At 39.8% G+C, this 26,355-nt stretch overlaps 2 protein-coding genes across 2 annotated transcripts in view; one reads left to right on the forward strand and one right to left on the reverse strand.

The window, feature by feature from the left end:
• Window positions 1–134: 134 nt before the first annotated feature.
• Window positions 135–24,571, forward strand: pigf (phosphatidylinositol glycan anchor biosynthesis, class F). The gene is made up of 6 exons (XM_060940212.1): window positions 135–368; window positions 2,341–2,581; window positions 2,668–2,759; window positions 9,506–9,622; window positions 20,368–20,476; window positions 24,304–24,571. Exons 2-6 carry the CDS (start codon window positions 2,354–2,356, stop codon window positions 24,415–24,417), a joined length of 660 nt encoding a protein of 219 aa, XP_060796195.1. The 5' UTR covers window positions 135–368; window positions 2,341–2,353; the 3' UTR covers window positions 24,418–24,571.
• Window positions 23,563–26,355, reverse strand: part of rhoq (ras homolog family member Q) — a 44,150-nt gene continuing 41,357 nt past the window's right edge. Inside the window, exons 5-6 of the mRNA XM_060940211.1 lie at window positions 25,297–25,448; window positions 23,563–24,853 (exon numbers count right to left, since the gene is read on the reverse strand). Of these exons, the coding sequence (XP_060796194.1) occupies window positions 24,802–24,853; window positions 25,297–25,448 (204 nt within the window). The 3' untranslated portion in view covers window positions 23,563–24,801. The remainder of the gene's footprint in view (window positions 24,854–25,296; window positions 25,449–26,355) is intronic.

Consider the following 26,355-nt stretch of genomic DNA (forward strand, 5'->3'; position numbering starts at 1 on the left):
TTCCTCAGGCATTTCTGTTAAATGGCGCTTAATATTAACATGTTAAAACTCATTTGTCTGCAGAGTCTTTTATTTTGTTTCTGAGGAGTTTTGACCACCTGGATGTCGCCATTTTAGGTCACGTGACCTCATGATGCCGGAAGAGCGCGACCAAAATTAACTCGCTCGTGCCGTCTTTCTCTTTCTGTAGCATATTTATTTATTTACTTATTTATGAAATGTACAACTGAAGGTCTTTTGTGACCTTTTTTTCCGACTCGGATGATCATTTAAATTGGCTACAAAGACCAAGAGCTTTTTTTTTTCTTTTTTACAGGTTTAAAGTGAACAAAGTAGCTGCAGAAGAAGTGTTTGTTTCCCTGCTGTATGTAAGTACACTGTAATGTACAGTACTAATGACTAAGTTTCCCTGTGTGGTGTATTCACTGCAATTATTATTTTATACACATAATATTATACATATATCATTTATCTGCATGATTTGATTTTAAATGCATTACACATTCATCATATGCAATAACTGAGCATGCTCCAAGAGATGTTTTGTGAGAAATTGATAAGTAATAATAACATAAATGTTAACATGTAGGGTTTATTCACCCTAATCTTGCTATTTCTTGCATTTCAGAACACATTAATTTATTCAATCAATAATAATAATAATAATAATAATGGTTTACTAGTATTATGCAAAGCAAAATCTATAAACAAGTGTTGTTAGGCGAAACAAACCTCACCTGGTAACACTTATGATGAATATGAAGGAAGATATTGCGAAAAAAAAAATAGATGCCCTATGGGTCAGTGTGGCTACTGCTTATAAATAAAATTGTTTTCTGATCCCATGTCCATACAGTAAATATAGCATGCATATATACTCCTATGAGGCAGTAGCAACAAAAATGAAGTGTAATCCAAAAATGAACAATTTAATAATCACAGAGGGGCGGCACGGTGGTGTAGTGGTTAGCGCTGTCGCCTCACAGCAAGAAGGTCTGGGTTCGAGCCCCGTGGCCGGCGAGGGTCTTTCTGTGCGGAGTTTGCATGTTCTCCCCGTGTCCGCGTGGGTTTCCTCCGGGTGCTCCGGTTTCCCCCACAGTCCAAAGACATGCAGGTTAGGTTAACTGGTGACTCTAAATTGACCGTAGGTGTGAATGTAAGTGTGAATGGTTGTCTGTGTCTATGTGTCAGCCCTGTGATGACCTGGCGACTTGTCCAGGGTGTACCCCGCCTTTCGCCCGTAGTCAGCTGGGATAGGCTCCAGCTTGCCTGCGACCCTGTAGGACAGGATAAAGCATCTAGAGATAATGAGATGAGATGAGGTAATCACAGAAGTAAAATATACCAAGTGTCTGTACTTTATATTATTCTACCTCTTACAGTTTTCGAAACTGAAACCTCTGAACCGAGGCTGACAAACACACGCTGTCGCCATGACCGAAAAACTCTTATTTCCCGGAAATGGCCCATCGCTAGAGCTCAGTGGAATGCACTTTCCATCTGTAGTAAGCATAAACATGTCTGAAAGCGATTTCTTTAGTCCATTTATTTCGAATGGTCAACCGAATTGTATATGCTCACCGGCCATTTTAATCGAAACGTATATGTGCATGCGCAGTGCGCAATCGTTACACTCTTACATTCTTACAGCATGATGATGTAGTGGCTAGCGCCTCGATATGAGGCAGTAGCCACAACAAAAACAATTTTGACCTTTTTGGTGACCTTGACCGGATGACCCTCAAAACGTTGGAGGTTCTATTTGAGACCAACGCCCATCTATCCTGAAAGTTTCATGAAGATTGATCCAGCTGTTTTCCCGTAATATTGTTAATAAAGAAACAAAGAAACCCGACCGAAAACAATACCTCACCCCCTGGTGGACTCCGTACCAGGCGAGGTAACAAAGATAAAGACACACTAAAGAAATAGAATAAGGATATAATCAAAAATTCTAGGAAAAAAAGGGAAAATATGATACATGTATACAATCTAAAAGAAATCTAAACATAGATACTAAATAAAACAGCATACAGCAACAAAAAACAATAATAATGATTATCATAACGCGGCGCAAAACTATGAGCATTTCTTATGTGATCGATTAAAAAAGAACTTTTTATTGAGGTTATATTGTTCATTTAAACTGGTACAGTTTCTCACGTCTTTAGGAAGAGAATTAAATATTACCATTAAATATTACATAAGTACCAGATATGAATGGCAACTTAAGCTTAGGCGCACTAGATAAGCAGAGAGACCGTGCTTATGCGTGTTGTTTTAACTTAAGACAAGAAGGCCAATAAATTCATCTATGTAATGTCTTTTCTTTAAAACCAGACCTGTGTGAGTCATGTGGGAAATGGAGATTAGAGGCATGGCATCAGCTCATGCCCTCCTCGCCGGCTCTGTGTTGGTGGGAAGCCTGATGCCTGCGATCACTGTGGAAAACTTCTCGGTGTATGCGACACATTTGGTGTGGCTCTATTCTGTTTCTGGTTGTGTTGCTGTAGTCAACATTGCTGTGTTTTGGCTTCTTGGCATCAGTCCACCAACAAAGAAACACACACTGAGCTATAAGGTATAGATATTCATGTTCAAGACCTTCAAAAGGGAAAAAAAATCTTTGCATGTTATATCCATTGTGTATATTTCTCTTTGTTTCAGTTGTCTCGACTGATTAGATCCTGTGTGTATTTTCTGCTGTCTTGCCTTTTCTTCCACATCGTGGTTGTTCTGTATGGGGCACCTCTTCTGGAGTGAGTATTACACTATATTGCCTAAAGTTTGGAGACACCTGTGGTGGGTTTCCCAAAAGCCTGTAAGAGTGTCTTCACTCTGAGAGGGTGTGTTCATTGTGCTGCTTGCTCTACCATTTAATGATGATCTTTGTGCTGCGATGATTTTGGGAAACTCCGCATTGAACATTACACCCATACAGTGGTGCTTGAAAGTTTGTGAACCTTTTAGAATTTTCTATATTTCTGTATACAAGCCCGATTCCAAAAAAGTTGGGACAAAGTACAAATTGTAAATAAAAATGGAATGCAACGATGTGGAAGTTTCAAAATTCCATATTTTATTCAGAATAGAACATAGATGACATCAAATGTTTAAACTGAGAAAATGTATCATTTAAAGAGAAAAATTAGGTGATTTTAAATTTCATGACAACAACACATCTCAAAAACGTTGGGACAAGGCCATGTTTACCACTGCGAGACATCCCCTTTTCTCTTTACAACAGTCTGTAAACGTCTGGGGACTGAGGAGACAAGTTGCTCAAGTTTAGGGATAGGAATGTTAACCCATTCTTGTCTAATGTAGGATTCTAGTTGCTCAACTGTCTTAGGTCTTTTTTGTCGTATCTTCCGTTTTATGATGTGCCAAATGTTTTCTATGGGTGAAAGATCTGGACTGCAGGCTGGCCAGTTCAGTACCTGGACCCTTCTTCTACGCAGCCATGATACTGTAATTGATGCAGTACAGTATGTGGTTTGGCATTGTTATGTTGGAAAATGCAAGGTCTTCCCTGAAAGAGACATCGTCTGGATGGGAGCATATGTTGCTCTAGAACCTGGATATACCTTTCAGCATTGATGGTGTCTTTCCATATGTGTAAGCTGCCCATGCCACACGCACTAACGCAACCCCATACCATCAGAGATGCAGGCTTCTCAACTGAGCGCTGATAACAACTCGGGTCGTCCTTCTCCTCTTTAGTCCGAATGACACGGCGTCCGTGATTTCCATAAAGAACTTCAAATTTTGATTCGTCTGACCACAGAACAGTTTTCCACTTTGCCACAGTCCATTTTAAATGAGCCTTGGCCCAGAGAAGACGTCTGCGCTTCTGGATCATGTTTAGATACGGCTTCTTCTTTGAACTATAGAGTTTTAGCTGGCAACGGCGGATGGCACGGTGAATTGTGTTCACAGATAATGTTCTCTGGAAATATTCTTGAGCCCATTTTGTGATTTCCAATACAGAAGCATGCCTGTATGTGATGCAGTGCCATCTAAGGGCTCAAAGATCACGGGCACCCAGTATGGTTTTCCGGCCTTGACCCTTACGCACAGAGATTCTTCCAGATTCTCTGAATCTTTTGATGATATTATGCACTGTAGATGGTGATATGTTCAAACCCTTTGCAATTTTACACTGTCGAACTCCTTTCTGATATTGCTCCACTATTTGTCGGCGCAGAATTAGGGGGATTGGTGATCCTCTTCCCATCTTTACTTCTGAGAGCCGCTGCCACTCCAAGATGCTCTTTCTATATCCAGTCATGTTAATGACCTATAGATAGTTTTCACATGACGTCACAGAGTCGGGGATTCTCTAGTGGCGGCCATCTTGGGGGTCCAGCTTACCGTACGGGTCACTGAGCACACATTGTAACGCACGAGTACAAAGTCTTCAAAAGAACCCAAGCAGGCTATTTAAAGCTAGCAATGGTGCACACCTGTTGTATTCACGGCTGTCGTAATAGGTCAGATGATGAAGTCAAGCGGAGCTTTTATGGAATTCCCACTGTACGGGAGCACGAAGGCGAGCAAACAAACTCGGCATACAAAGGAGAAATCTATGGCTTGCGAGAATCAACCGCAAGGATTATCAGCCTTCCAAACACAGCAAAGTCTGCTCCGATCATTTTATAAGTGGTAAGTTGTTTAAATAAACAATCAATTGTGTTTAAGTTTGTTTTTGGAAACCAAGACATCATGTGAACAATCTCTGGAGGATGCCTAACTGGAACCGCTGAGTGTACGTTTACATTGTAATGTACACTTAATATCGCTTGTTTGTCACGTTTCTATTTGAAACTTGTCACTTCACTCACGCAAGGGTCATTTTTGAAAAACATTTTAGGTCTATTCTGTATGATTTGATTTGTGTTTGGGATGCAAACAGCGCGCCTTTTGGCGGATGCCGCCTGAATCGCGCAGATCCGATTTTTTTTTTTAGGGGCGGCATTGGAGTGTCTGATTATAATTTCAAAGTAAATTCTGTATTAAAATTACTAAATAAGCAAATCCGTTACAGTCCATGAAACAGGAAGTATAAGGATGAGAAAAAAACAGTTTAAATCGGAAAGCTGTGCACATTTGCGCAGCCCGAGCCGTGTGCAGGACTGCACAAATGTGCGCAGCTTTCCGATTTAAACTGTTTTTTTCTCATCCTTATACTTCCTGTTTCATGGACTGTAACGGATTTGCTTATTTAGTAATTTTAATACAGAATTTACTTTGAAATTATAATCAGACACTCCAACCCCTCCCCCCCCCCCCCCCCCCCCCCCCAAAAAAAAATCGAATCTGTGCGATTCAGGCGGCATCCGCCAAAAGGCGCGCTGTGAATATATAAAGTTGTATATATCAGACAGCCTTTAAAGTTTGATGAAGTCAGTTTCAGGCTTTGGAGCAGGCTTTGGCAGTTTCAGGCTTTGGCAGCCCTGCATAGTCACTTGAAAATGCATCTTTGTCCACTTCGTAGGGGTCAATTCCCCCAATCAAGGCCAGTTTGGCTGCATACCGTTGTCGTGAGATGTCGTCTAATGTATCTATATACTTCTGTTTGCTTGATTTTGCCGACATTGATCTTTATTTTAGAAAACTGACTATATAACTTCATAAATTCATCCGAGATAACGTAGCCGGTAGTGGCGATGGTCCGTTTTGTTTGCCCCCCAAGATGGCGGCTGGGGGGCGTTTCCCGGAATGCCGTGACATCAGTGAAAACTATCTATTGCCAATTGACCTAATGAGTTGCAATTTGGTCCTCCAGCTGTTCCTTTTTTGTACCTTTTAACTTTTCCAGTCTCTTATTGCCCCTGTCCCAACTTTTTTGAGATGTGTTGCTGTCATGAAATTTCAAATGAGCCAATATTTGGCATGAAATTTCAAAATGTCTCACTTTCGACATTTGATATGTTGTCTATGTTCTATTGTGAATACAATATCAGTTTTTGAGATTTTGTAAATTATTGCATTCTGTTTTTATTTACAATTTGTACTTTGTCCCAATATTTTTGGGGTCGGGGTTGTAAATATGACCTAAAACATCATCAGATTTTCACACAAATCCTAAAAGTAGATAAAGAGAACCCAGTTAAACAAATGAGACAGAAATATTATGCTTGGTCATTTATTTATTGAGGAAAATGATCCAATATTACATATCTATGAGTGGCAAAAGTATGTGAACCTCTAGGATTAGCAGTTAATTTGAAGGTGAAATTAGAGTCAGGTGTTTTCAATCAATGGGATGACAATCAGGTGTGAGTGGGCACCCTGTTTTATTTAAAGAACAGGGATCTATCAAAGTCTGAGCTTCACAACACATGTTTGTGGAAGTGCATCATGGCACGAACAAAGGAGATTTCTGAGGACCTCAGAAAAAGCGTTGTTGATGCTCATCAGGCTGGAAAAGGTTACAAAACCATCTCTAAAGAGTTTGGACTCCACCAATCCACAGTCAGACAGATTGTGTACAAATGGAGGAAATTCAAGTCCATTGTTACCCTCCCCAGGAGTGGTCGACCAACAAAGATCACTCCAAGAGCAAGGCGTGTAATAGTCGGTGAGGTCACAAAGGACCCCAGGGTAACTTCTAAGCAACTGAAGACCTGTCTCACATTTGGCTAATGTTAATGTTCATGAGTCCACCATCAGGAGAACACTAACAACAATGGTGTGCATGGCAGGATTGCAATGAGAAAGCCACTGCTCTCCAAAAAGAACATTGGTGCTCGTCTGCAGTTTGCTAAAGATCACGTGGACAAGCCAGAAGGCTATTGGAAAAATGTTTTGTGGACGGATGAGACCAAAATAGAACTTTTTGGTTTAAATGAGAAGCGTTATGTTTGGAGAAAGGAAAACACTGCATTCCAGAATTATAACTTTATCCCATCTGTGAATCATGGTGGTGGTAGTATCATGGTTTGGGCCTGTTTTGCTGCATCTGGGCCAGGACGGCTTGCCATCATTGATGGAACAATGAATTCTGAATTATACCAGCGAATTCTAAAGGAAAATGTCAGGACATCTGTCCATGAACTGAATCTCAAGAGAAGGTGGGTCATGCAGCAAGACAACGACCCTAAGCACACAAGTCGTTCTACCAAAGAATGGTTAAAGAAGAATAAAGTTAATGTTTTGGAATGGCCAAGTCAAAGTCCTGACCTTAATCCAATGGAAATGTTGTGGAAGGACCTGAAGCGAGCAGTTCATGTGAGGAAACCCACCAACATCCCAGAGTTGAAGCTGTTCTGTACGGAGGAATGGGCTAAAATTCCTCCAAGCCGGTGTGCAGGACTGATCAACAGTTACCGGAAACGTTTATTTGCAGTTATTGCTGCACAAGGGGGTCACACCAGACACTGAAAGCAAAGGTTCACATACTTTTACCACTCACAGATATGTAATATTGGATAATTTTCCTCAATAAATAAATGACCAAGTATAATATTTTTGTCTCGTTTGTTTAACTGGGTTCTCTTTATCTACTTTTAGGACGTGTGTGAAAATCTGATGTTGTTTTCAGTCATATTTATGCAGAAATATAGAAAATTCTAAAGGGTTCACAAACTTTCAAGCACCACTGTATATATGCTATGTTTATTGTATGGACATGGTATCAGAAAACAATTTTATAAGCAGTAGCCACATGGACCCACAGGGTACCTATTTTTAAAGAAAAGATTAGATGTACTAGTGCATCTCAAAAAATTAGAATATTGTGAAAAAGTTCAATATTTTCCATCAGTTATTTAAGAAAGTGAAAATATTATAGACTCATTACACATAAACTAAAATGTTTCAATAATTTTTCTATTTTAATTTTAATCAGTATGGCATACAGTACAAAAACATAAAAAAAACCATCTCAAAATATTAGAATATTTCATTTCAAGTTTGAGTAAAACAGTATGAACACAGTGTATCTCTCGGTCTAGTTCAGTACACACAACCACAATCATGGGGAAGACTGCTGACTTGACTGTTGTCCAGAAGATGATCACTGATGCCCTCCACAAGGAGGGTAAGCCACAAAAGGTCATTGCTGAAAAGGGTGGCTGGAAAAGGTGCACAAGCAACAGGGATGGCCGCAGTCTTGAGAGGATTGTCAAGAAAAGTTGATTCAAGAACTTGGGAGAGCTTCACAAGGAGTGGACTGAGGCTGGTGTCAGTGTATCAAGACCCATCACGAACAGACATCTTCAAGAAAGGGGATACAACTTTCGCATTCCTAATATCAAGCTACTCCTGAGCCAGAGACAATGTCAGAAGTGTCTTATCTGGGCTAAGGAGAGAAAGAAATGGACTGTTGCTCAGTGGTCCAAAGTCCTCTTTTCAGATGAAAGTACATTTTGCATTTAATTTGGAAATCACGGTTCTAGAGTCTGGAGGAAGAGTGGAGAGGCACAGAATCCAAGGTGTTTGAAGCCCAGTGTGAAGTTTCCACAGTCTGTGATGATTTGGGGTGCCATGTCATCTGCTGGTGTTGGTCCACTGTATTTTATCAAGTCCAAAGTCAACACAGCCATCTACCAGGAGATTTTAGAGCACTTCATGCTTCCATCTGCTGACGAGCTTTTTGGATATGCTGATTTCCTTTTCCAGCAGGACTTAGCACCTACCCACAGTGCCAAAACTACTACCAAATGGTTTGCTGACCATGATATTACTGTGTTTGATTGGCCAGCCAACTTGCCTGACCTGAACCCCATAGAGAATCTATGGGGTATTGTCAAGAGGAAGATGAGAAACACCCGACCCAAAAATACAGATACGCTGAAGGCCATTATCAAAGCAACCTGGGCTTCAATAACACCTCAGCAGTGCCACAGATTGATCACTTCCATGCCACACCGCATTGCTATAGTAATTCATGGTAAAGGAGCCCCAACCAAGTATTGAGTGTATAAATGAATATACTTTTCAGAAGTTGGACATTTCTGTATTGTAAATCCTTTTTTTGATTGATCTTAGGGAATATTCTAATAATTTGAGATACTGGATTTCTGATTTTCATGAGCTATTAGCCATAATCATCAAAATTAAAACAAAAAAGGCTTTAAATGTTTCACTTTACATGTAATGAATACAGAATATATGAACGTTTACCTTTTTGAATTAAATTATGAAAAAAAAGGAACTTTTTCATGGTATTCTAATTTTTTGAGATGCACTAGTATATTGGTTGATTCTGAAAATGAGCATGTCTTGTAACGCTGTAGTGTTGTAAAATCCTGAAAGTTTTAACGAAACCGATCCCACCACAGTGGTATAGTGAAGATGCTCAGGGCCAAATTCAAATGTGGTCAATTATAATTAAAATGAATCAACATAATTGTATCCCTTTCAAGTTCACAGGGAGTAGCCGGCCATATTGACCGTAACCAACATGGTAGAAAAACTACATTTTAAATTAGCAGCAGAACCAGTGTGAATAAAGTGTGGATAACTGAGTGTTGAACTGAATACTGTTTTTGTTGTGCAGGTTGGCTCTGGAGACGTTTTCTCTGGCTGTACTGCTCTCTACTCTCACCACACTGAGGTGTCTGTGTATGCTCGGTCCAAATGTACAGGCGTGGATCCGGGTTTTCAGTAGAGATGGGTGGGTGCTGTTTTTCACATATACACTATATGGCCAAAAGTTTAGGGACAGTTGACCATCACACCCATGCGTGCTTTATGAACACCCCGTTCCAGATTTATTCCCATTAATTTGCTCATTCAGCAACAAGAGCATTAGGGAGGTCATGCAAGGTACAGTTGTGGTCAGAAGTTTACATACAGTGACATGAATGCCATCTTGGATATGAATGTCATGGCAATATTTGGGCTTTCAGTAATTTCTTTGAACTGTTCTTTTTCTGTGTCAGAATGATTGTACAGCATACATCTTTAGAAAAAAAGCACTAGAATTTAGTGCACAGGTTTTAATTTTCTTTGGGTTTTCTGAAATCAACACAGGGTCAAAAGTATACATACAGGGTCAAAAATATACATACAGCACACCTAATATTTGGGTAAAATGTCTCTTCACAAGATTCACCTTGACCAAACATTTTTGTTTACCATGAACAAGCTTCTGGCAGAATTCTGGTTGGATATTTCACAACACTTCATGGTAGAATTGGTAGAATTCAATTATTATTATTATTATTATTATTATTATTATTTTTATTTTTTTCTTGGCATGGACTCGACTTATAAGCACAGTCCATATATTTTCAATAGGGTTGAAGTCAGGACTTGTTTGAAGCTTAATGTTAGCCTGCTTTATCCTCCACAACCAGCTCTGATGCGTGTTTGGGTTCATTGTCATGTTGTAACTCCCAAGTCATGTTCAAGTTTCTGATGGTTTATGCTGAAGAATTCTGAGGTAGTCCTCCTTCTTCATTATTCCATCCACTTTGTGCAATGAACCAGTTCCACTGGCAGCAAAACAGCCCCAGAGCATGATGCTGCTACCACCACCACCAGCTGGTACAGTGTCCCTCTGTACATGGTGATCATTGTGGCCAAACAACTCAATCTTTGTCTCACCTGACCATACAGCTATCCTCCAGAAGGCTTTTTCTTTGTCCGTGTGGTCAGCTTCAAACTTTAGTTAAGCTTGAAGGTGTCAATTTTGAAGCAGGGGGTTATTTCTTGGATAGCAGCCTCTTAGTCCATGGTGATCTGAACTGTAGACAGTGATCCATCAGCTTCCAGTTCATGGCAGGGCTGTGCCATGGTGGTTCCTAGGTTGTTCCTGATCATCCAAACCAATTTCCTTTCAGCTGAGGGTGACAGTTTGGGTTTTCTTGAAGCAAAGTGGCTTGGCAAAGTGACTACACCTCACAATAACTTGCATCCAATTGTTTGAACTGATCTTGGAATTTGCAGTTGTTTAGAAACGACTCCAAGAGACATTCCAGAGTTGTGTATATCTGCGATCCTCTTTCTCAGATCTGCACCGAGCTCCTTGGACTTTCCCATTTTGCTGTGTATTGGTCAGTCCACTGAGTGCTGTAAACAAACCCTTTTTATGAAGGCACAGGGAAGCTACCAGCGGTAGTCAATCATGATCACTTACAGGAAGTTAAGAGGCCTTGGCAAGATAAGAGATATTTTGGAAGTTTCAGCACCTCTGAATTAAAAATCTAAGTGAGCGTATGTACATTTTTGACCCTGTGTGTATAATTTTGACCCGGTGTTGAGTTCCGAAAACCCAAAGAAAATTAAAACTTGTGCACCAAATTCTAGTGTTTTTTTTTTTTTTAAATTATAGATGTATGCTGTACATTCTACCACAGACAAAGAACAGTTCAAAGAAATTACTGAAAGCCCAAATATTGCCATGACATTCATATCCAAGATGGCATTCATGTCACTGTATATAAATTTCTGACCACAACTGTAATTTGGTCTCTTACCACAAAGGAAATTACTGAACCAATAGCAAGACTATCATAGAGCGTACAAGATCCACCATAAACTTCCTAGTTGGACTCATGTAATTTTTTTATACGCTAGGAATTTAATTCTGGTCTAATTCTATTTATTGCAGTAGGATTCCAAATACTCTATAAACATTCCATTCTGTTATGAATCAGAAAAAAAAAATATTCACAGCACTTTTTTTTTTTAAAGTACTTCATCTATTTCAACAATGTTACACAAAGATCGATCCATAACAGTTGTAAATGTCACTTAATTCCACAGGGTGTCGATAATGGTGGACACCGGTGAAAGTGATCACTATTACTGTCACCTCACGTGACTTCTCAAACGCGCGTTTAGATACAAAATGGTGACTGTCAAATGAAAGACTAAGAAACAAAGTAGGTTTCGACAAGGAGATCATGAAATATCGGTGAATCTGATGAGATCATGGACATGTTTTTACTTTCCACCATGCTTACCTGCGATGATAACATCCCGGTTTTCCTCAAACTGCTGATCGTGCTAAAAAAAAATTCCATCTCAGGTAATGAGCTGTGCCATCAGACGACAAGATCGAAGGGCGAGGCGGGTCTTCCGGCTGATCATCACTGTACTGCCCTCACATTTTCAAATACCATGACTTTTCAGAACTGCATAAACAGTCATGCTATTACACTTTATTTTCAGATTCAAACCAGCTGTCCCTCACCAGCATGTACTGCTTTTTGTACAACATACAACAGGGGTGCATTACTAGAGCGGCGGTTACAATTATCGACAGTCCATAATTATCGACACCTTTTCAGATTTACCAATAAAAAACAATTTTACAAAAGTGAGTTTCAGTTACAACAGTTATTATTGGTTAATTAATCAACTGGAAGACCTGCCTCGCCCTTTGATCTTGTCGTCTGATGACACAGCTCGTTACCTGAGATGGAATTTTCTTTCGCACGATCAGCAAGTTGAGGAAAACCCAGACGTTATCATGGCAGGTAAGCATGGTGGAAAGTAAAAACATGTCCATGCTCTCATCAGATTCACTGATATTTCATGATCTCCTTTAGCCCAGGAGTAATAAATAGGGTTATACCCGGAACAAATTAGTAACAAGCTGAAAATTTCAGAATACCTTTAGGAATAACATACTAAAAGTCCCCGGAAATCCCCCTTGTGCTCTCTGAGAAATTCAAGATGGCGTCCAAAATGGCCGCCAAATGGAGATCTGCCCATATCTCAGGCCCAAAACAAAATATTAATGCAATTAAAAGGTCAGAATATATGTTTTGTAGGGTAGGAGAGTAAATTCCAACATGTGTGTATTAATTACATTGTGTATTAACATTATTATAACAGTATATTTGTGTATAGTGTGGATCCATTGGTTACTCATTCACTCCGTATCATCCTATTCTGTTCACAAAACAACAAACACAATTACTAGGGGTTGGAGCACTTATTTTCATTAATATTAATTAAAGTAAATTGGTGGTGTAAAATGAAAAATGGCATGTTAAAAGGTCATGCTGAGTTCAGTCATTTTTAAAAGGTCATGCTGAGTTTAGTCATTTTTTTGTCTGAACACACTGGCATTGCTAGTAGTAAAGACTGGCGCTAGAAACTCAAAGATTAATTTTTTTCCACCCTTAAACAAGCTTGAATAAATTCCCTACTTCACTGATGGTACAACAAAGGTCCAAGCATTACAACTGAGGCACTGAGAAGTGTTTAAGTCTACTCATTGTTTATAAGCAAGAGCTTTTATTGAGGCAGATCTTTTTGTCATGAAAGTCGCCGGAATGTTGAAGAAGTGGACTGAAACAGCTTGCCATTGTAGTTTTAGAAGATAGAGTTCCATAGACGTCGCCAGACCCATTTTAGGGTAGCTCCAGCCACCCTATCTTATGGCAAAGCCACCCTATATTTTTTGCCCTTTTTTAAATTATTTATATTTTTATTTTTTTTCCCAAAAAAAACAAAGGCAGTAAAGCACTGAACATGAGCCATCAAGAACGCAAGTTAATCCGAACAACAGTTTCTGCTTGCTTATTTATTGTTTAATGCAATATTATTAATATCGTTATGATTCCTCCTCATTGGCTCTGTGTCAAGCGTCACGTCGAGTGGTAGGCTAGTAGGACTTAAAATACTACGCGGGCATTCTGCAGCAGGCGCGGTGCGGGCTTCCATTGAGTTGGGTTTGTTAGCTGGTGAAGTTGCTTCAGCAAGCAATTAAATGATGAAAGCAATTTTAAAATAGAATAGAAATGGTGGGAAGTGTGTCCCCAAGGTGTGATGCTCTTGAAATAATGAATTGATTGACAGCCTTAGTAGGCGCTCTGAAAAATGTTCGGCGCACGCTGCGCGCGCACAATACCTTTTCTCCTCTGGGTGCTAAGCTACCCCTGTCTCTCAAACCTAGTGACGTCCCTGTAGAGTTCTCAAATTTAATTTCCCTTTAATATTTTATCAAAGCTTAAAGATGCACTAAATATTAAGGAAATTGATGTCTAATTGTTGTCTTACATTATGTTCATGTATGTAGGTAGCCTACTAAGCTAATCTGTCAATCATGTCAACCATCAAATTCCATGTAATTTCCACATTAATGACCTTGTAATCTTGGTTAATTTTAATTTTAACAGTGTGACAATGGTGAATTTGCATTGCTTGTATGAGAGAACATATAATTTAACATTTTAATTGCATTTATATTATGTTTTATCCCTGAGATATTGAAAAATCTCCAATCGGCGGCCATTTTGGACGCCATCTTGAATTTCTCAGAGAGCACAAGGTGGCTTCCTGGGGACTTTTAGTATGTTATTCCTAAGGGTATTCTGAACATATTCTGAAAAATTCAGCTTGTTACTAATTTGTTCCGGGTTGGACTCAATTTTGAGCTAATGCTCTTGGGCTACTTGTCGAAACCTACTTTGTTTCTTAGTCTTTCATTTGACAGTCACCATTTTGTATCTAAACGCGCATTTGAGAAGTCACGTGAGGTGTCAATAATAGTGATCACTTTCACCGGTGTCCAACATTATCGACACCCTGTGGAATTAAGTGACATTTACAACTGTTATGGATCGAGCTTTGTGTAACATTGAAGAAGTAGATGAAGTACTTTTTAAAAAAAAACAAGTTCTGGGATATTATAATATATATTTTTTTCTGATTCATAACAGAATGGAATGTTTATAGAGTATTTGGGATTCTATTTATTGCAATAGAATTCCAAATACTCTATAATTAGACCAGAATTAAATTCCTAGCATATAAAAAAAAATTACATGCTTGAAATATTGAGATTTTTCTATTCCATTCAGAATTTTTTTTGCAGTTTGTTGTAAATATCTACCACATATTACAATATCAGTAGACATTTTATATTTTGGTTCGAGGAATGACATGCGACTTTGACCTGGATTTTCATGTGGTTACAATATCAATTCCCTGTTGACATTTATTGGTAAACTACAAAACTAGAAATTAATACAAACAGCAACGAATGATTAACAAAATGTGATCTACGAAAATACTTAAAGTGGAACAAAAAGATTTTCTGACGCAGGTTAAACATTATCAGTTCATTTGTTTACAAACATTAGAATTACTTCCTCATTTACGTAAGCACTGATATCGATATATTTATATAAAAGAGATTTTGTACTAAATATGTCTATGTAAAACAAATTTTAAATAACTATTTTGTTAACTTGATACCACAGACCGATTTTAATTATTTTTATTTTTTTTATTAATAATCATCTGGATGTCGATAATTGTGGAACGGTGTCACGTGATCTGATATGCTAAGTAATCAGGAATCAACTCAGTTTTTCCCAGTGGAAGTTTGAGTAATTATTCATGCGCAATTTACATATTGAAAGTCTTTTCTACTTTTGCAACGGTCAAAAGATCATTAAGGTGTCGATAATTGTAGCTGCCACTCTAGATCAGTAACGCACACACTTCTTTCAATACCTGCTTATAAAAATATCTGTGGTCAGAGAGAATTTTTTCATACAGACTCCAAAATCTGGAATGAGATCCCCGATCACATTAGAACACTACCATCCATCACACATTTTAAAAAGGCGTATAAACTTTGTTTGATAGTCACACCTGCAATCATTGAGAGATTCTCATGCTGGTCAGGTTGGTTGGTTTATTGCTTCGATCCTCTCCCCTTTCAGTGTCTATGTATGTAGCTGCCTGTATTGTTTTTATTTCTGTTCACGTCCTTAATTATGTTTGGTTTTGTTTGTACTGTCAATTTGATTTTTGTCTTTTATGTGCTGCAAGACAAGAACCTGCTGTAAACCAGTTTTAACTGAGTGAGGCCCGTTTAACTGTAACTGAAATGTTACTTATGTTAGCACCATTTGATTTACACAACATACCTACAACTTTAAAGGTGAAATTTTTTTTTATTGTGACACAAACAATAATTAAGATGGGGGACCCCCCCCAAGAAATCTGGAGTGTGCATAAGTATTCACCCCCTTTCATATGAAACCCCTAAATAAGAGCTGGTCCAACCAATTCACTTCATAAGTCACATAATTAGCTGATTAAGATCCACCTGTGTGCAATCAAAGTGTCACATGATCTGTCACATGATGTCTGTATAAATCAACCTGTCCTGGAAGGACCCCGACTCTGCAACACTACTAAGCAAGCAACATGAAAACCAAGGAGCACTCCAAACAGGTCAGAGACAAAGTTGTGAAGAAGTATAGATCAGGGTTGGGTTATAAAAAATATCCCAAACTTTGAATATCCCACAGAGCACCATTAAATCCATTATAGCAAAATGGAAAGAATATGTCACCACTACAAACCTGACAAGAGAAGGGCGCTCACCAAAACTCACAGACCAGGCAAGGAGGGCATTAATCAGAGATGCAACAAAGACACCAAAGATAACACTGAAGGAGCTGCAGAGATCCACAGTGGAGATGGGAGTATCTGTCCATAGGACCACTTTAAGCCATACACTCCACAGAGTGGGGCTTTATGGAAGAGTGGCCAGAAAAAAGTAATTGCTTAAGAAAACACGTTTGGAGTTTGCCCAACAGCATGTGGCAGACTCCCCAAACACATAGAAGAAGATTCTCCGGTCAAATGAGACAAAAATGTAACTTTTTGGCCATCATGGGAAATGCCATGTGTGGCGCAAACCCAACACCCTGAGAACATCATTCCTACAGTAAAGCATGATGGTGGCAGCATCATGCTGTGGGGATATTTTTCATCTGCAGGGACAGGAAAGCTGGTCAGGATTGAAGGAAAGATGGATGGCACTAAATACAGGGCAATTCTGGAGGAAAACCTGTTTGAGTCAGCCAGAGGTTGGGAGACTGGGATGAAGGTTCACGTTCCAGCAGGACAGTGACCCTAAACATACTGTACTGTTAAAGCTACACTGGAGTGGTTTAAAGGGAAACATTTAAATGTCTTGGAATGGCCTAATCAAAGCCCAGACCTCAATCCAATTGAGAATCTGTGGCATAACTTGAAGATTGCTGTACATCATCGCAACCCATCTAACTTGAAGGAGTTGGCGCAGTTTTGCCTTGAGGAATGGGCAAAAATCTCAGTGGCTGGATGTGCTAAGCTAATAGAGACATACCCCAAGAGACTTGCAGCTGTAATTGCAGCAAAAGGTGTCTCTACAAAGTATTGGCTTTGGGGGGTGAATACCTTTGCACACTCCAGATTTCTCTTCTTTTTTTTTTTCATTTTAATTATTGTTTGTGTCACAATAAAACAACAATTTTCACCTTTAAAGTGGTAGGCATGTTGTGCAAATCAAATAGTGCTAACCTCCAAAAATCCATTTTAATTCCAGCTTTTAATGTTCCAAAACAGGACAAATACCAAGGGGGATGAATACTTTTGCAAGACACTGTACTAATACTACAGCATACAAAAACATTCGAGACAATTATGTTTGCGGAAGGCCCACACATGGGTGTGGTGATCTCCATCCATCCATCCATCCATCCATCCATCCATCCATAATCTATACAGTTTATCTATCAGGGTTGCAGTGGAAGCTGGAGGCAATCCTAGCTGTCTTTTGGCAGGAAGTGTCTACATACTTTTGGCAATACAGTTTCATGTTGCATTCCCCTTCTGCAGGATACTTTCTGGTATTCGTCACGACTGTTGAATATGTAGTTTCTCAGTTTCCTCTTCAAGTTCTTCTCTGATATAGCATTATCCACCATGATCCAGTGTTTCCATGAGCAGTTCTCATACAGCAATCAAAGAAAGGCAGCTGCTCATTTTTTATTTTATTTTATTTTTAATATCTCTGTGCCACGGTGGTGTAGTGGTTAGCGCTGTCACCTCACAGCAAGAAGGTCCGGGTTCGAGCCCCGTGGCCGGCGAGGGCCTTTCTGTGCGGAGTTTGCATGTTCTCCCCGTGTCCGCGTGGGTTTCCTCCGGGTGCTCCGGTTTCCCCCACAGTCCAAAGACATGCAGGTTAGGTTAACTGGTGACTCTATATTGACCGTAGGTGTGAATGTGAGTGTGAATGGTTGTCTGTGTCTATGTGTCAGCCCTGTGATGACCTGGCGACTTGTCCAGGGTGTACCCCGCCTTTCGCCCGTAGTCAGCTGGGATAGGCTCCAGCTTGCCTGCGACCCTGTAGAAGGATAAAGCGGCTAGAGATAATGAGATGAGATGAGATCTCTGTGCCACTAGGTGGAGACCTTGAACCATACAGACATTTGAGAACGGTTAACACATGATGTATCAAGTTTCAGGTACTGATGACTTGTAGAAGCTTGTAAATATTACAGGTCACTCAAATATAAACTTAACACAGCTTAACACTTAAAATCCATGAAGTCCTACTGGACAAGCGAGGTCCACTTTCTGAGTCAAGGTTGTGTATAGTTTTGAGAAAATATAATTTACATGGGCCTGGCTCAAGAACACGCAGTGTTTATACAGCTCTGCTATCTCCACCTAACTGTATGTACTGCAGGATGTTTGTCTCTTTTACACACAAACATTCTGACTTTTATTTACCTGCAGTGAAATGTGGTAAATACATATCATTAGGGAAGTTTCCATTTCACTTAAGTTTTCCTAAACAGACATTTAATTCATTATTTAGTTAGTTAACTAAAGCTGTAATCAGTTAAGCCAAATGATGAACACCTGCATTAAAGGGGAACTGAAGGCAGTTTTTTTAATCAAAATTCTAGTTCTCATTTTATTAAATATAGGAATGCATTTTTGATCGCTATTTTGTCGCTGCTATAGCAAATTATGAGTGTCTGAAATATGCTCTGTAATATATCAGTCCATATGTCAAAGCAATGGCCGTAAACGAGATTCGTTGAGACCTGTGCGAGACATCGTAGGACGGAAGTAAAATGTACAGCGGAAATCAAAGTGACCGACATCTGCCAACGTTGTCAAAAGATGCGCGCGCCCTCTTTCGAATGCTGACGTAATCAAGCCGGAAGTTTTGTTTGTTTGGACAGCAATCAGGAAAGTTTGAAAAAAGTAGGCAGTAATCGTCATTTAAACTCGTTTTTGTGCAATATTTCGTTTGGGAAAACAGTTTTCAAAATGGCGGCACTGGCACTTCACGTTTCGAAGTCTCACACAAGTCTCGTGAAGATCGCGCGGATAAGCGACGCCTGCCGTGGACCAAATGAACCAAATTCAACATGGCTAAAACCGAATACGCTGATAAGTATAATATTTAATTGCAATTAGTTGCCAATACGAGTCACGATATAAGGTTAGTAAAACCGAAAACGTAACTGAATAACACATTAATTAAGAAATAAAGCAAGTTTAAAAATGACTTCAGTTCTCCTTTAATGGGATTAACGCATCAGTCTGAAAAACAAGTAGATTTTCCCTAAATAAATAAGGCAATGACGAACGACCAAAGGACCTTAAATGGGACATATTATTAAAAATGTCACTTTTTAGTGCTTGTGCATAAACATTTAGGTAGCTGGAGCCTAGGGTGCATCAGTTGCCCCCTAAAAATGAAAAGTTCCTCCGATTATGATGCATTTTTTTGTTTTTATGTTCCTTTTGGTAAGAAAACACACTGGGTGAAATATTTTGACAATATTCAAAAGTTTAATGGTGGCACCAGGAGCTCAAAGTTATGGAAAAAGCTGCTATTTTGTGACTTATGACAAAATTTCGATCACTTTTCATGAAACATTATGGCACCTTATAGAGTATACCAAATATCTTAGATACACATTTTTAGTACATATTCTAAATATATTATCAAGCACAGTTTGAGTTTTAGCTGTCCATTGAATCATTGTTCAACTACTTTTAAACAATACAAATGTATTATGAATCACATTAATGCTTCTCAATCCCTTGCAAAGGTTCTTAACATGATCTCTGGGTCACAAGAAATCAATAAATGGAGTCCAATACTGTGATTCAAACCTTACGCGAAAACATAAAATAAGCGTTTTTTGGCAAAAAATGAACCTCATGGTGCCACCATTAGACTTTTGAATATCTCATCTCATCTCATTATCTCTAGCCGCTTTATCCTTTTACAGGGTCGCAGGCAAGCTGGAGCCTATCCCAGCTGACTACGGGCGAAAGGCGGGGTACACCCTGGACAAGTCGCCAGGTCATCACAGGGCTGACACATAGGCACAGACAACCATTCACACTCACATTCACACCTACGGTCAATTTAGAGTCACCAGTTAACCTAACCTGCATGTCTTTGGACTGTGGGGGAAACCGGAGCACCCGGAGGAAACCCACGCGGACACGGGGAGAACATGCAAACTCCACACAGAAAGGCCCTCGCTGGCCCCGGGGCTCGAACCCAGGACCTTCTTGCTGTGAGGCGACAGCGCTAACCACGATTGTAGTGTTTTATTAGTAAAAAGTGTGTGCCTGTTGCAGGGCCATGTCCGTGTGGGACACCTCACTTCAGATTACTACTGGCTGTAGCGTGGTTGGAGCTTGGCTTGGAGCGTTCCCCATTCCTCTTGACTGGGACAGACCCTGGCAGGTCAGTACAGAATCAGACAGACACACACACACAGTATCCATTTAGGAGCAACAGACAACACTGCCGTAAACACTGAATAAAATGTGTATAGTGGAGCAGATGTGCTGATGTCATACATGTCAACCTATACGGAATGTCTGTATTTTATACGGATTTGATTCAATAAACGTAGTATACGGGCGTATAAATAAAGTTATACGGATTCTTTAAAAAAACTTCAGTATTTATTTAGAGTTATAATCAATTCCCACGATGATAAACGTATTGTACAGCACAGACAGCCAGTAAAGAGTCTTATGAAATCGCGCGTTATCTTGTGGTAGCGAGACTTCGTTCCACTTTTGATCATGCGCACACCGCATTGCGAGAATCCCGCCAACCGTGAAGTCATAGACATATAAACATAGACGCCGCCTTCTGCGTAGAATCATACGTCATCCATATTGGATGTGGCAAAGTGGAGATTCTTCAACCGTCTCTGGTATAGCGTCTAGACCGTAGCCGAGAATAAAGATGCCTCGTTCATGTGCTGCGTTTAACTGTACCAACAGGTTTACCGTCCAAACGAGATCACATGGGATTACCTTTCATAGGTGAGACTGGAAAAGTACTTTGTATTCATTCTGAAGGTTTATTGTTATTAATACTGAATAAAAAGTAACTGGGATATATCATTGTAACCAGTTCGAACATGTGGGTGGAGCACAGAGGACGGCAGGACAGAGATCAGGTGTAACACAGGGCTTTATTGCGACACACTAGTGTCTCGTCCAGGGAAGCTCCCCTCTGCTCTCGCTCTCCCTCCTTAAATAGGGCGCGGTCACTGGGAAGACACACAAACACAGGTTAATTGCCGTCAGGTGTAATGATTCTGCCACTTACCTTCCCTGACTCCGCCCTCCTGTCACAGACCGGCGCTTGACCACGCCCCCGCTGCCACAATCATTGTTAATTATCATTCAAATTTTAGGTAAAGTATTTTAATTTGCATCTTATACGGATTTTATAAGGGAAATACGGATTTTGGAGGTTGGTTATACAGGTTTGATTGACCAAAGGTTGACATGTATGTGATGTTGAGTGTTTTTCACTTTTAGTGTTCAGAAATATTTCGATATGTGTCACTGAGACTTGACTTTTGTGCAAAGAAAAACGGAAACTTAAAAGAGAAGTGTCCCTATGGGAGGTTGTTTCCACCATTAGAAAGTTGAAAATAACTTGGGTATGAGAACCCTGCAAAGATGTTTTCTTCGACTTCATTATAAAGTGTAAAATACCGGATTATCATATGATTGTGTGTATACTTCTGTTCTTCTTTATCTTGTGCTATTTGAGGGGTTTATGTACGCAAAACAAGCTTCTAATTTTATCCCATTCAGCAGTTTTCTTTAAAGAAGCAACATTCCCAAATGGCCTGCGAGTGACCTGATTCTACGATTCACTCCAGAAACGTTACAGAGGACTAGAATCGTTCGACTTTAGCTCTGTTCCTATTCAGGCCAAGTGGCTAAAGATGTAACATCAACGTCAGAGATAATATCAGGTTTCGATTTCAGAGGAATCCGATCGCAGCATTTATTCTATCCACATTCAATGGATATGAGCAATTGCGTGCACTGATTGGCTACTCTACTACTAAGATATCAGCTCATATACCATGAGTAGAGAAAAACAAAATGGTGGAGCGCATCAAGTCAGATATCACTTGATAAAGTATTTAAAAGAAACAGAAATAGCTAAATAGAATATAGCTTTTGTCCCCAATAGCTCCTGTTCCACATTCCAGCCCAGTCGATGGCAGTAATAATGCACCTTTAAGTTGGTTTACCAACCACCAAAAAAAAGAAAAGTGGTGGAGCGTGTGGTTGAACCAATTGAGGACAAAATAAAAGCTCTACTTGAAAACAAAACCCCCAGAAATATGAAAAAAGGCAATAAAAGTGGAATAAAAGCATTTCATGGTAAGAATGCATCTTTAAAAAAAAATTTATAATAATGATTATTATACTATTTCATAAATTGCTCCTGTCATTTTTCCAGTTTGTTTACATTCTAAGCAGCAATTATTTTGTTGGACATTTTGTATAAAGTTTTTTTTCATCACGTTTGGAAAAAAAAGCTGTTTCTCAAAATCCAGTGAATATGGATATAATAAAAAAAAAAAAGTTATTCCACTTAATCTCGTTGTACATGGCTTAGCTGACTCAGCACTACGCGCCTCGTCGGCTATCAGCACATATCCGACTCGATTTTGCGAATTATTCATCATATTCAGTGGAGTAACTACAGTCACGTAGCGAACAACTTTGGGGGCAAGTACGACTGGACATGAAGTGACCAACAAATCTGTCATAGCCTCCAGGGAGAGAAATTTTGTCAGGAATGAACTGATGTTCATGAAAAATTAAAAGTTCTCCGAGCGTTAAAGGGCTCCACTGCAGCTTAAATTATTGATGCATAGCAGAGACATCGATCAGAAAAGGGGCTGGTGTTTGCCCTCAAAATGTCACACTGAAATCTCCCATTTGTTCTTACTTTCTCCCTCTCACACACACCCGTCCAGACCGAGCACTAAAGACACCGTGTTCCTCATCAGGGTCAAGTATGACATATTGAGCTTTAACTAATGAGAGCACAGCTCGGTGGAGAATCTTCTCCCATAGAGAGGTGGAGAGCTCTAACTCTTACAACCGCATTTCTCAGCACTAAGATACGCCACTGTAATGGAGCCTGTATCACCAGCACGGCTCAGGAGATAATTGAGAAAATCAATCTTGCTGAAGCTTTTTAATTTTGGGCCTCTCTTCAAATCATCTAGTTTTTAACAGAGCGAAGTAGACTTTCTTCGATTTAGAAATGGGAAATAGAAGATCGCATGTATGGGATCAACTAGTGTTTCCTGTAATGAGACAGCTGGAGCCAATTACCGTAAATCCGCTAAACATGACAAAAGGAGACCAAAGTGGAAAGTTCTGACTGTTAGTGAAATCTCAGTCCTAAACATTGCAGAGTTCAATAAAGACCGGATCAAAGCATAGAGCAGAAACGTCGCTCCTTTATCTTTAAAGGTCACGGCTTGAGATGTTTTCATGACAACAATTTAATACTCAGACCATAACAGATTTAGTCATTTCGTAAAATCTCACCGAAATCAAGTCAAGTAACCAACATGAGCAAGGATTAGATCAAATTTCACTTCAGCACAACATTTTTTTTTTTTATACATTCCGATCAGAAAAAAAGCAGGCAATAAGATTAAACAGAGACAGCTTTTATGAAAACAAAACACAACTTTATGTTGAGCAAACATCAGTTAGAGATAAAATGTACATAAAGTATTAATCACTGTTCACTGAGTTGGAGCCTTTTTACGTTAAGAAAATAATTTGCACCATTTAAAATCGACTTCATGGAGTTTCCCCACTTGCAACTCACTAGGTATTTAATCCACAATATTCATAAAGCTTTGTTCATTTCTTTTAAAAACTCTTAATATTGGAAGCTGCAAAAAACACGCAAATCACTGCTTGCATTTACTGTGCAATAAAATCCATTTAAAATAGCTATTGATGCTTAAGTTCGGTACTCGATAGAATTTGAAAATGCAAAATAAATCAGAGCTGAGGCCTCAAAAACACACAATCAAAAGCTATGTGCATTTTTTTTTTTAAAAAAAAAAAGGAAAAACAAACAGTTTAAAGCTTTGAGTATGAAAGTTGACCATTAAAACACCACAGTGATCTTGTTGGTTGCAGCCGGTGAGCTGTGCAGTTACAGAGCTGATTGGTTGTTGCTGATTCCAGCTTTTCTGTGGCTCCTCCCTCTAGGTGTGGCCCATTTCCTGTTCCCTCGGGGCGACAGGAGGATTTCTGGCAGGACTGCTAGTTGCTCCGATCTGGATCCGCTGGCATCGCAAGCAACTCACCTACAAACTCAAGTGAAGGACAGGAACTTACAGGCACAGGCCATGTTCTGGATCAGCGTCCAAGGGCTGCGTTATAAATCATCACCCTGCAACTTCCTCATGCTTGCACCAGCTCTGTTAAGTCATGTCCTCGGAGGTCAAATGCAGCAATAAAGTATATTTTCCCCTCAGGTTTTAAATTATTTGTCCCTTCAATAGTTGCAGTGGCTTTATACATATATATACTTGATCATTTCAGTCTCGTCTTTCTTGGAAATAAAGAATGTAAAAACCCAGACTGGAAAGAGAAGTGTTTTGTAAAAGGCATTCGTTTTGCAATCCCATGTCGCCACGACGCAGGTTCCCTTTTTCGACAAAAAGTCTTGTTTCTGTAAATGTCTGGGGTGTTTGGTTGTGCTCTTTATCTTCCTCTAGATTTTCTCGCCAGACCACACATGCCTGCAGAAGCGAAACTGGAAATACAATCAGACTGTTTTCAAATCATCAGGATTGTTGGTTGTAGTGTGCCATTCATTATCATCCCCTGCCAAGTTTTTACATTTCTGTGCTTTTGTGTTACATGTTTTGGTGTCCTTTCATTCGTGTTTAGTGTCCTTCATGGTCACTAGTCTGCCGTCGAATGCTTTTTGTCCTTGTTCTCATTCATTCATTCATTCCCTCCATCCATCCCAGAGTAACATTTGCTCCTGTTTGCTAAGCAGTAAAAGATTTCATACCTGTGTTTTTCCCCCCTCACCTACTCCAGAATGTGTTTCCATTTTTATGTCGTCTGTTTATGGAGAGGTTGCGCTCTGGTTGTGTTTTTTTTTTTTTAAATCGCCCTCCTTCATTAAGGGGATGTGTTGTAGCTCCGACACCGAATTGTCCCTGAGCTGGTGTGTGACAGGATGCTCACGTGATAAGGCAGCAGTTGATGCACCGTGGGCCGAGACGTCGCTTTAGTACACCTTTCTTGGGAGCCAGAATGGCGATAATGGCCTCGTCAAACACCGTCTTCAGGCCTTTCTGTGTCAGGGCTGAGCACTCCACATAACAGCAGGCACCAATCTACACACACACACACACACACACTGGTTAGAATTCAGAACAACCCTGCTCTATGTTTTACAGCCTGGACTTATTACTAAAACCCTTTTTTCCATATTTGCATTAACTGTTAGCAGTAAGGAATAAAACACATTGGGATATGGGGTTATTGGAAAATGAAGGAAATTATGCTTGATGTGGTGGAGTTTGTTTTATTCCTCTTATACCACAGCAATTTATCAACACTATTATTGTTTATTTAAGAATAAGATTTTTTTTTTAATGAATGAATGAACCCTTTATTGGCACTAGTCACAAGTACCAGCGAAATTGACCATCAACCTGTCCTCACATACACACAATTGACAGAGGAGGAGTAGACAGGACAGGAAGACAGGGATGAAAAGGAAAAAAAAATACAGAGTAACATAAGGAGAGGGGAGGAGAAAAAAAAAGCAACCCCCACACTATGTTCCTGTGAGGAGTACAGTGTGGGAACATTAAAAAAACACAACACAAAATAACACAAGTACACTTTACAACATGAAAACTCAGGACTTGGGGGGGGAGGTAGAGGTAACCCAGCGCAAGCAAGCAGCCATCCGTTCCTGCAGCCATCCGTTCCTGCAGCCATGATGGCGCTGGTCACGCACCCACTTGTCACACTGGAGGTAAAAGCGGCGACCGTGGGAAGTGGGGGAAGGAATACGAGAGCATCTCACAGCAGTGACCTTCAGGGGGAGATGGTGTCCCAGCAACGGCCTTGGCTGAGGCCAGTGCTGTCTGAGGGAGCCGAAAGCAGATAAGATTGGGATTGTTTGGTCTTGCGGCGAGTAGACGCATTCTTTTATACGACCACTCTGTCCATTCTGGTCTCCGAATCAATCCATTTCCTTTGCAAAGCCGAAAGCTTCTCCATGATGTTATC

This window comes from Neoarius graeffei, chromosome 14, assembly GCF_027579695.1.
Source record: "Neoarius graeffei isolate fNeoGra1 chromosome 14, fNeoGra1.pri, whole genome shotgun sequence".
NCBI classification, from domain to species: domain Eukaryota; kingdom Metazoa; phylum Chordata; class Actinopteri; order Siluriformes; family Ariidae; genus Neoarius; species Neoarius graeffei.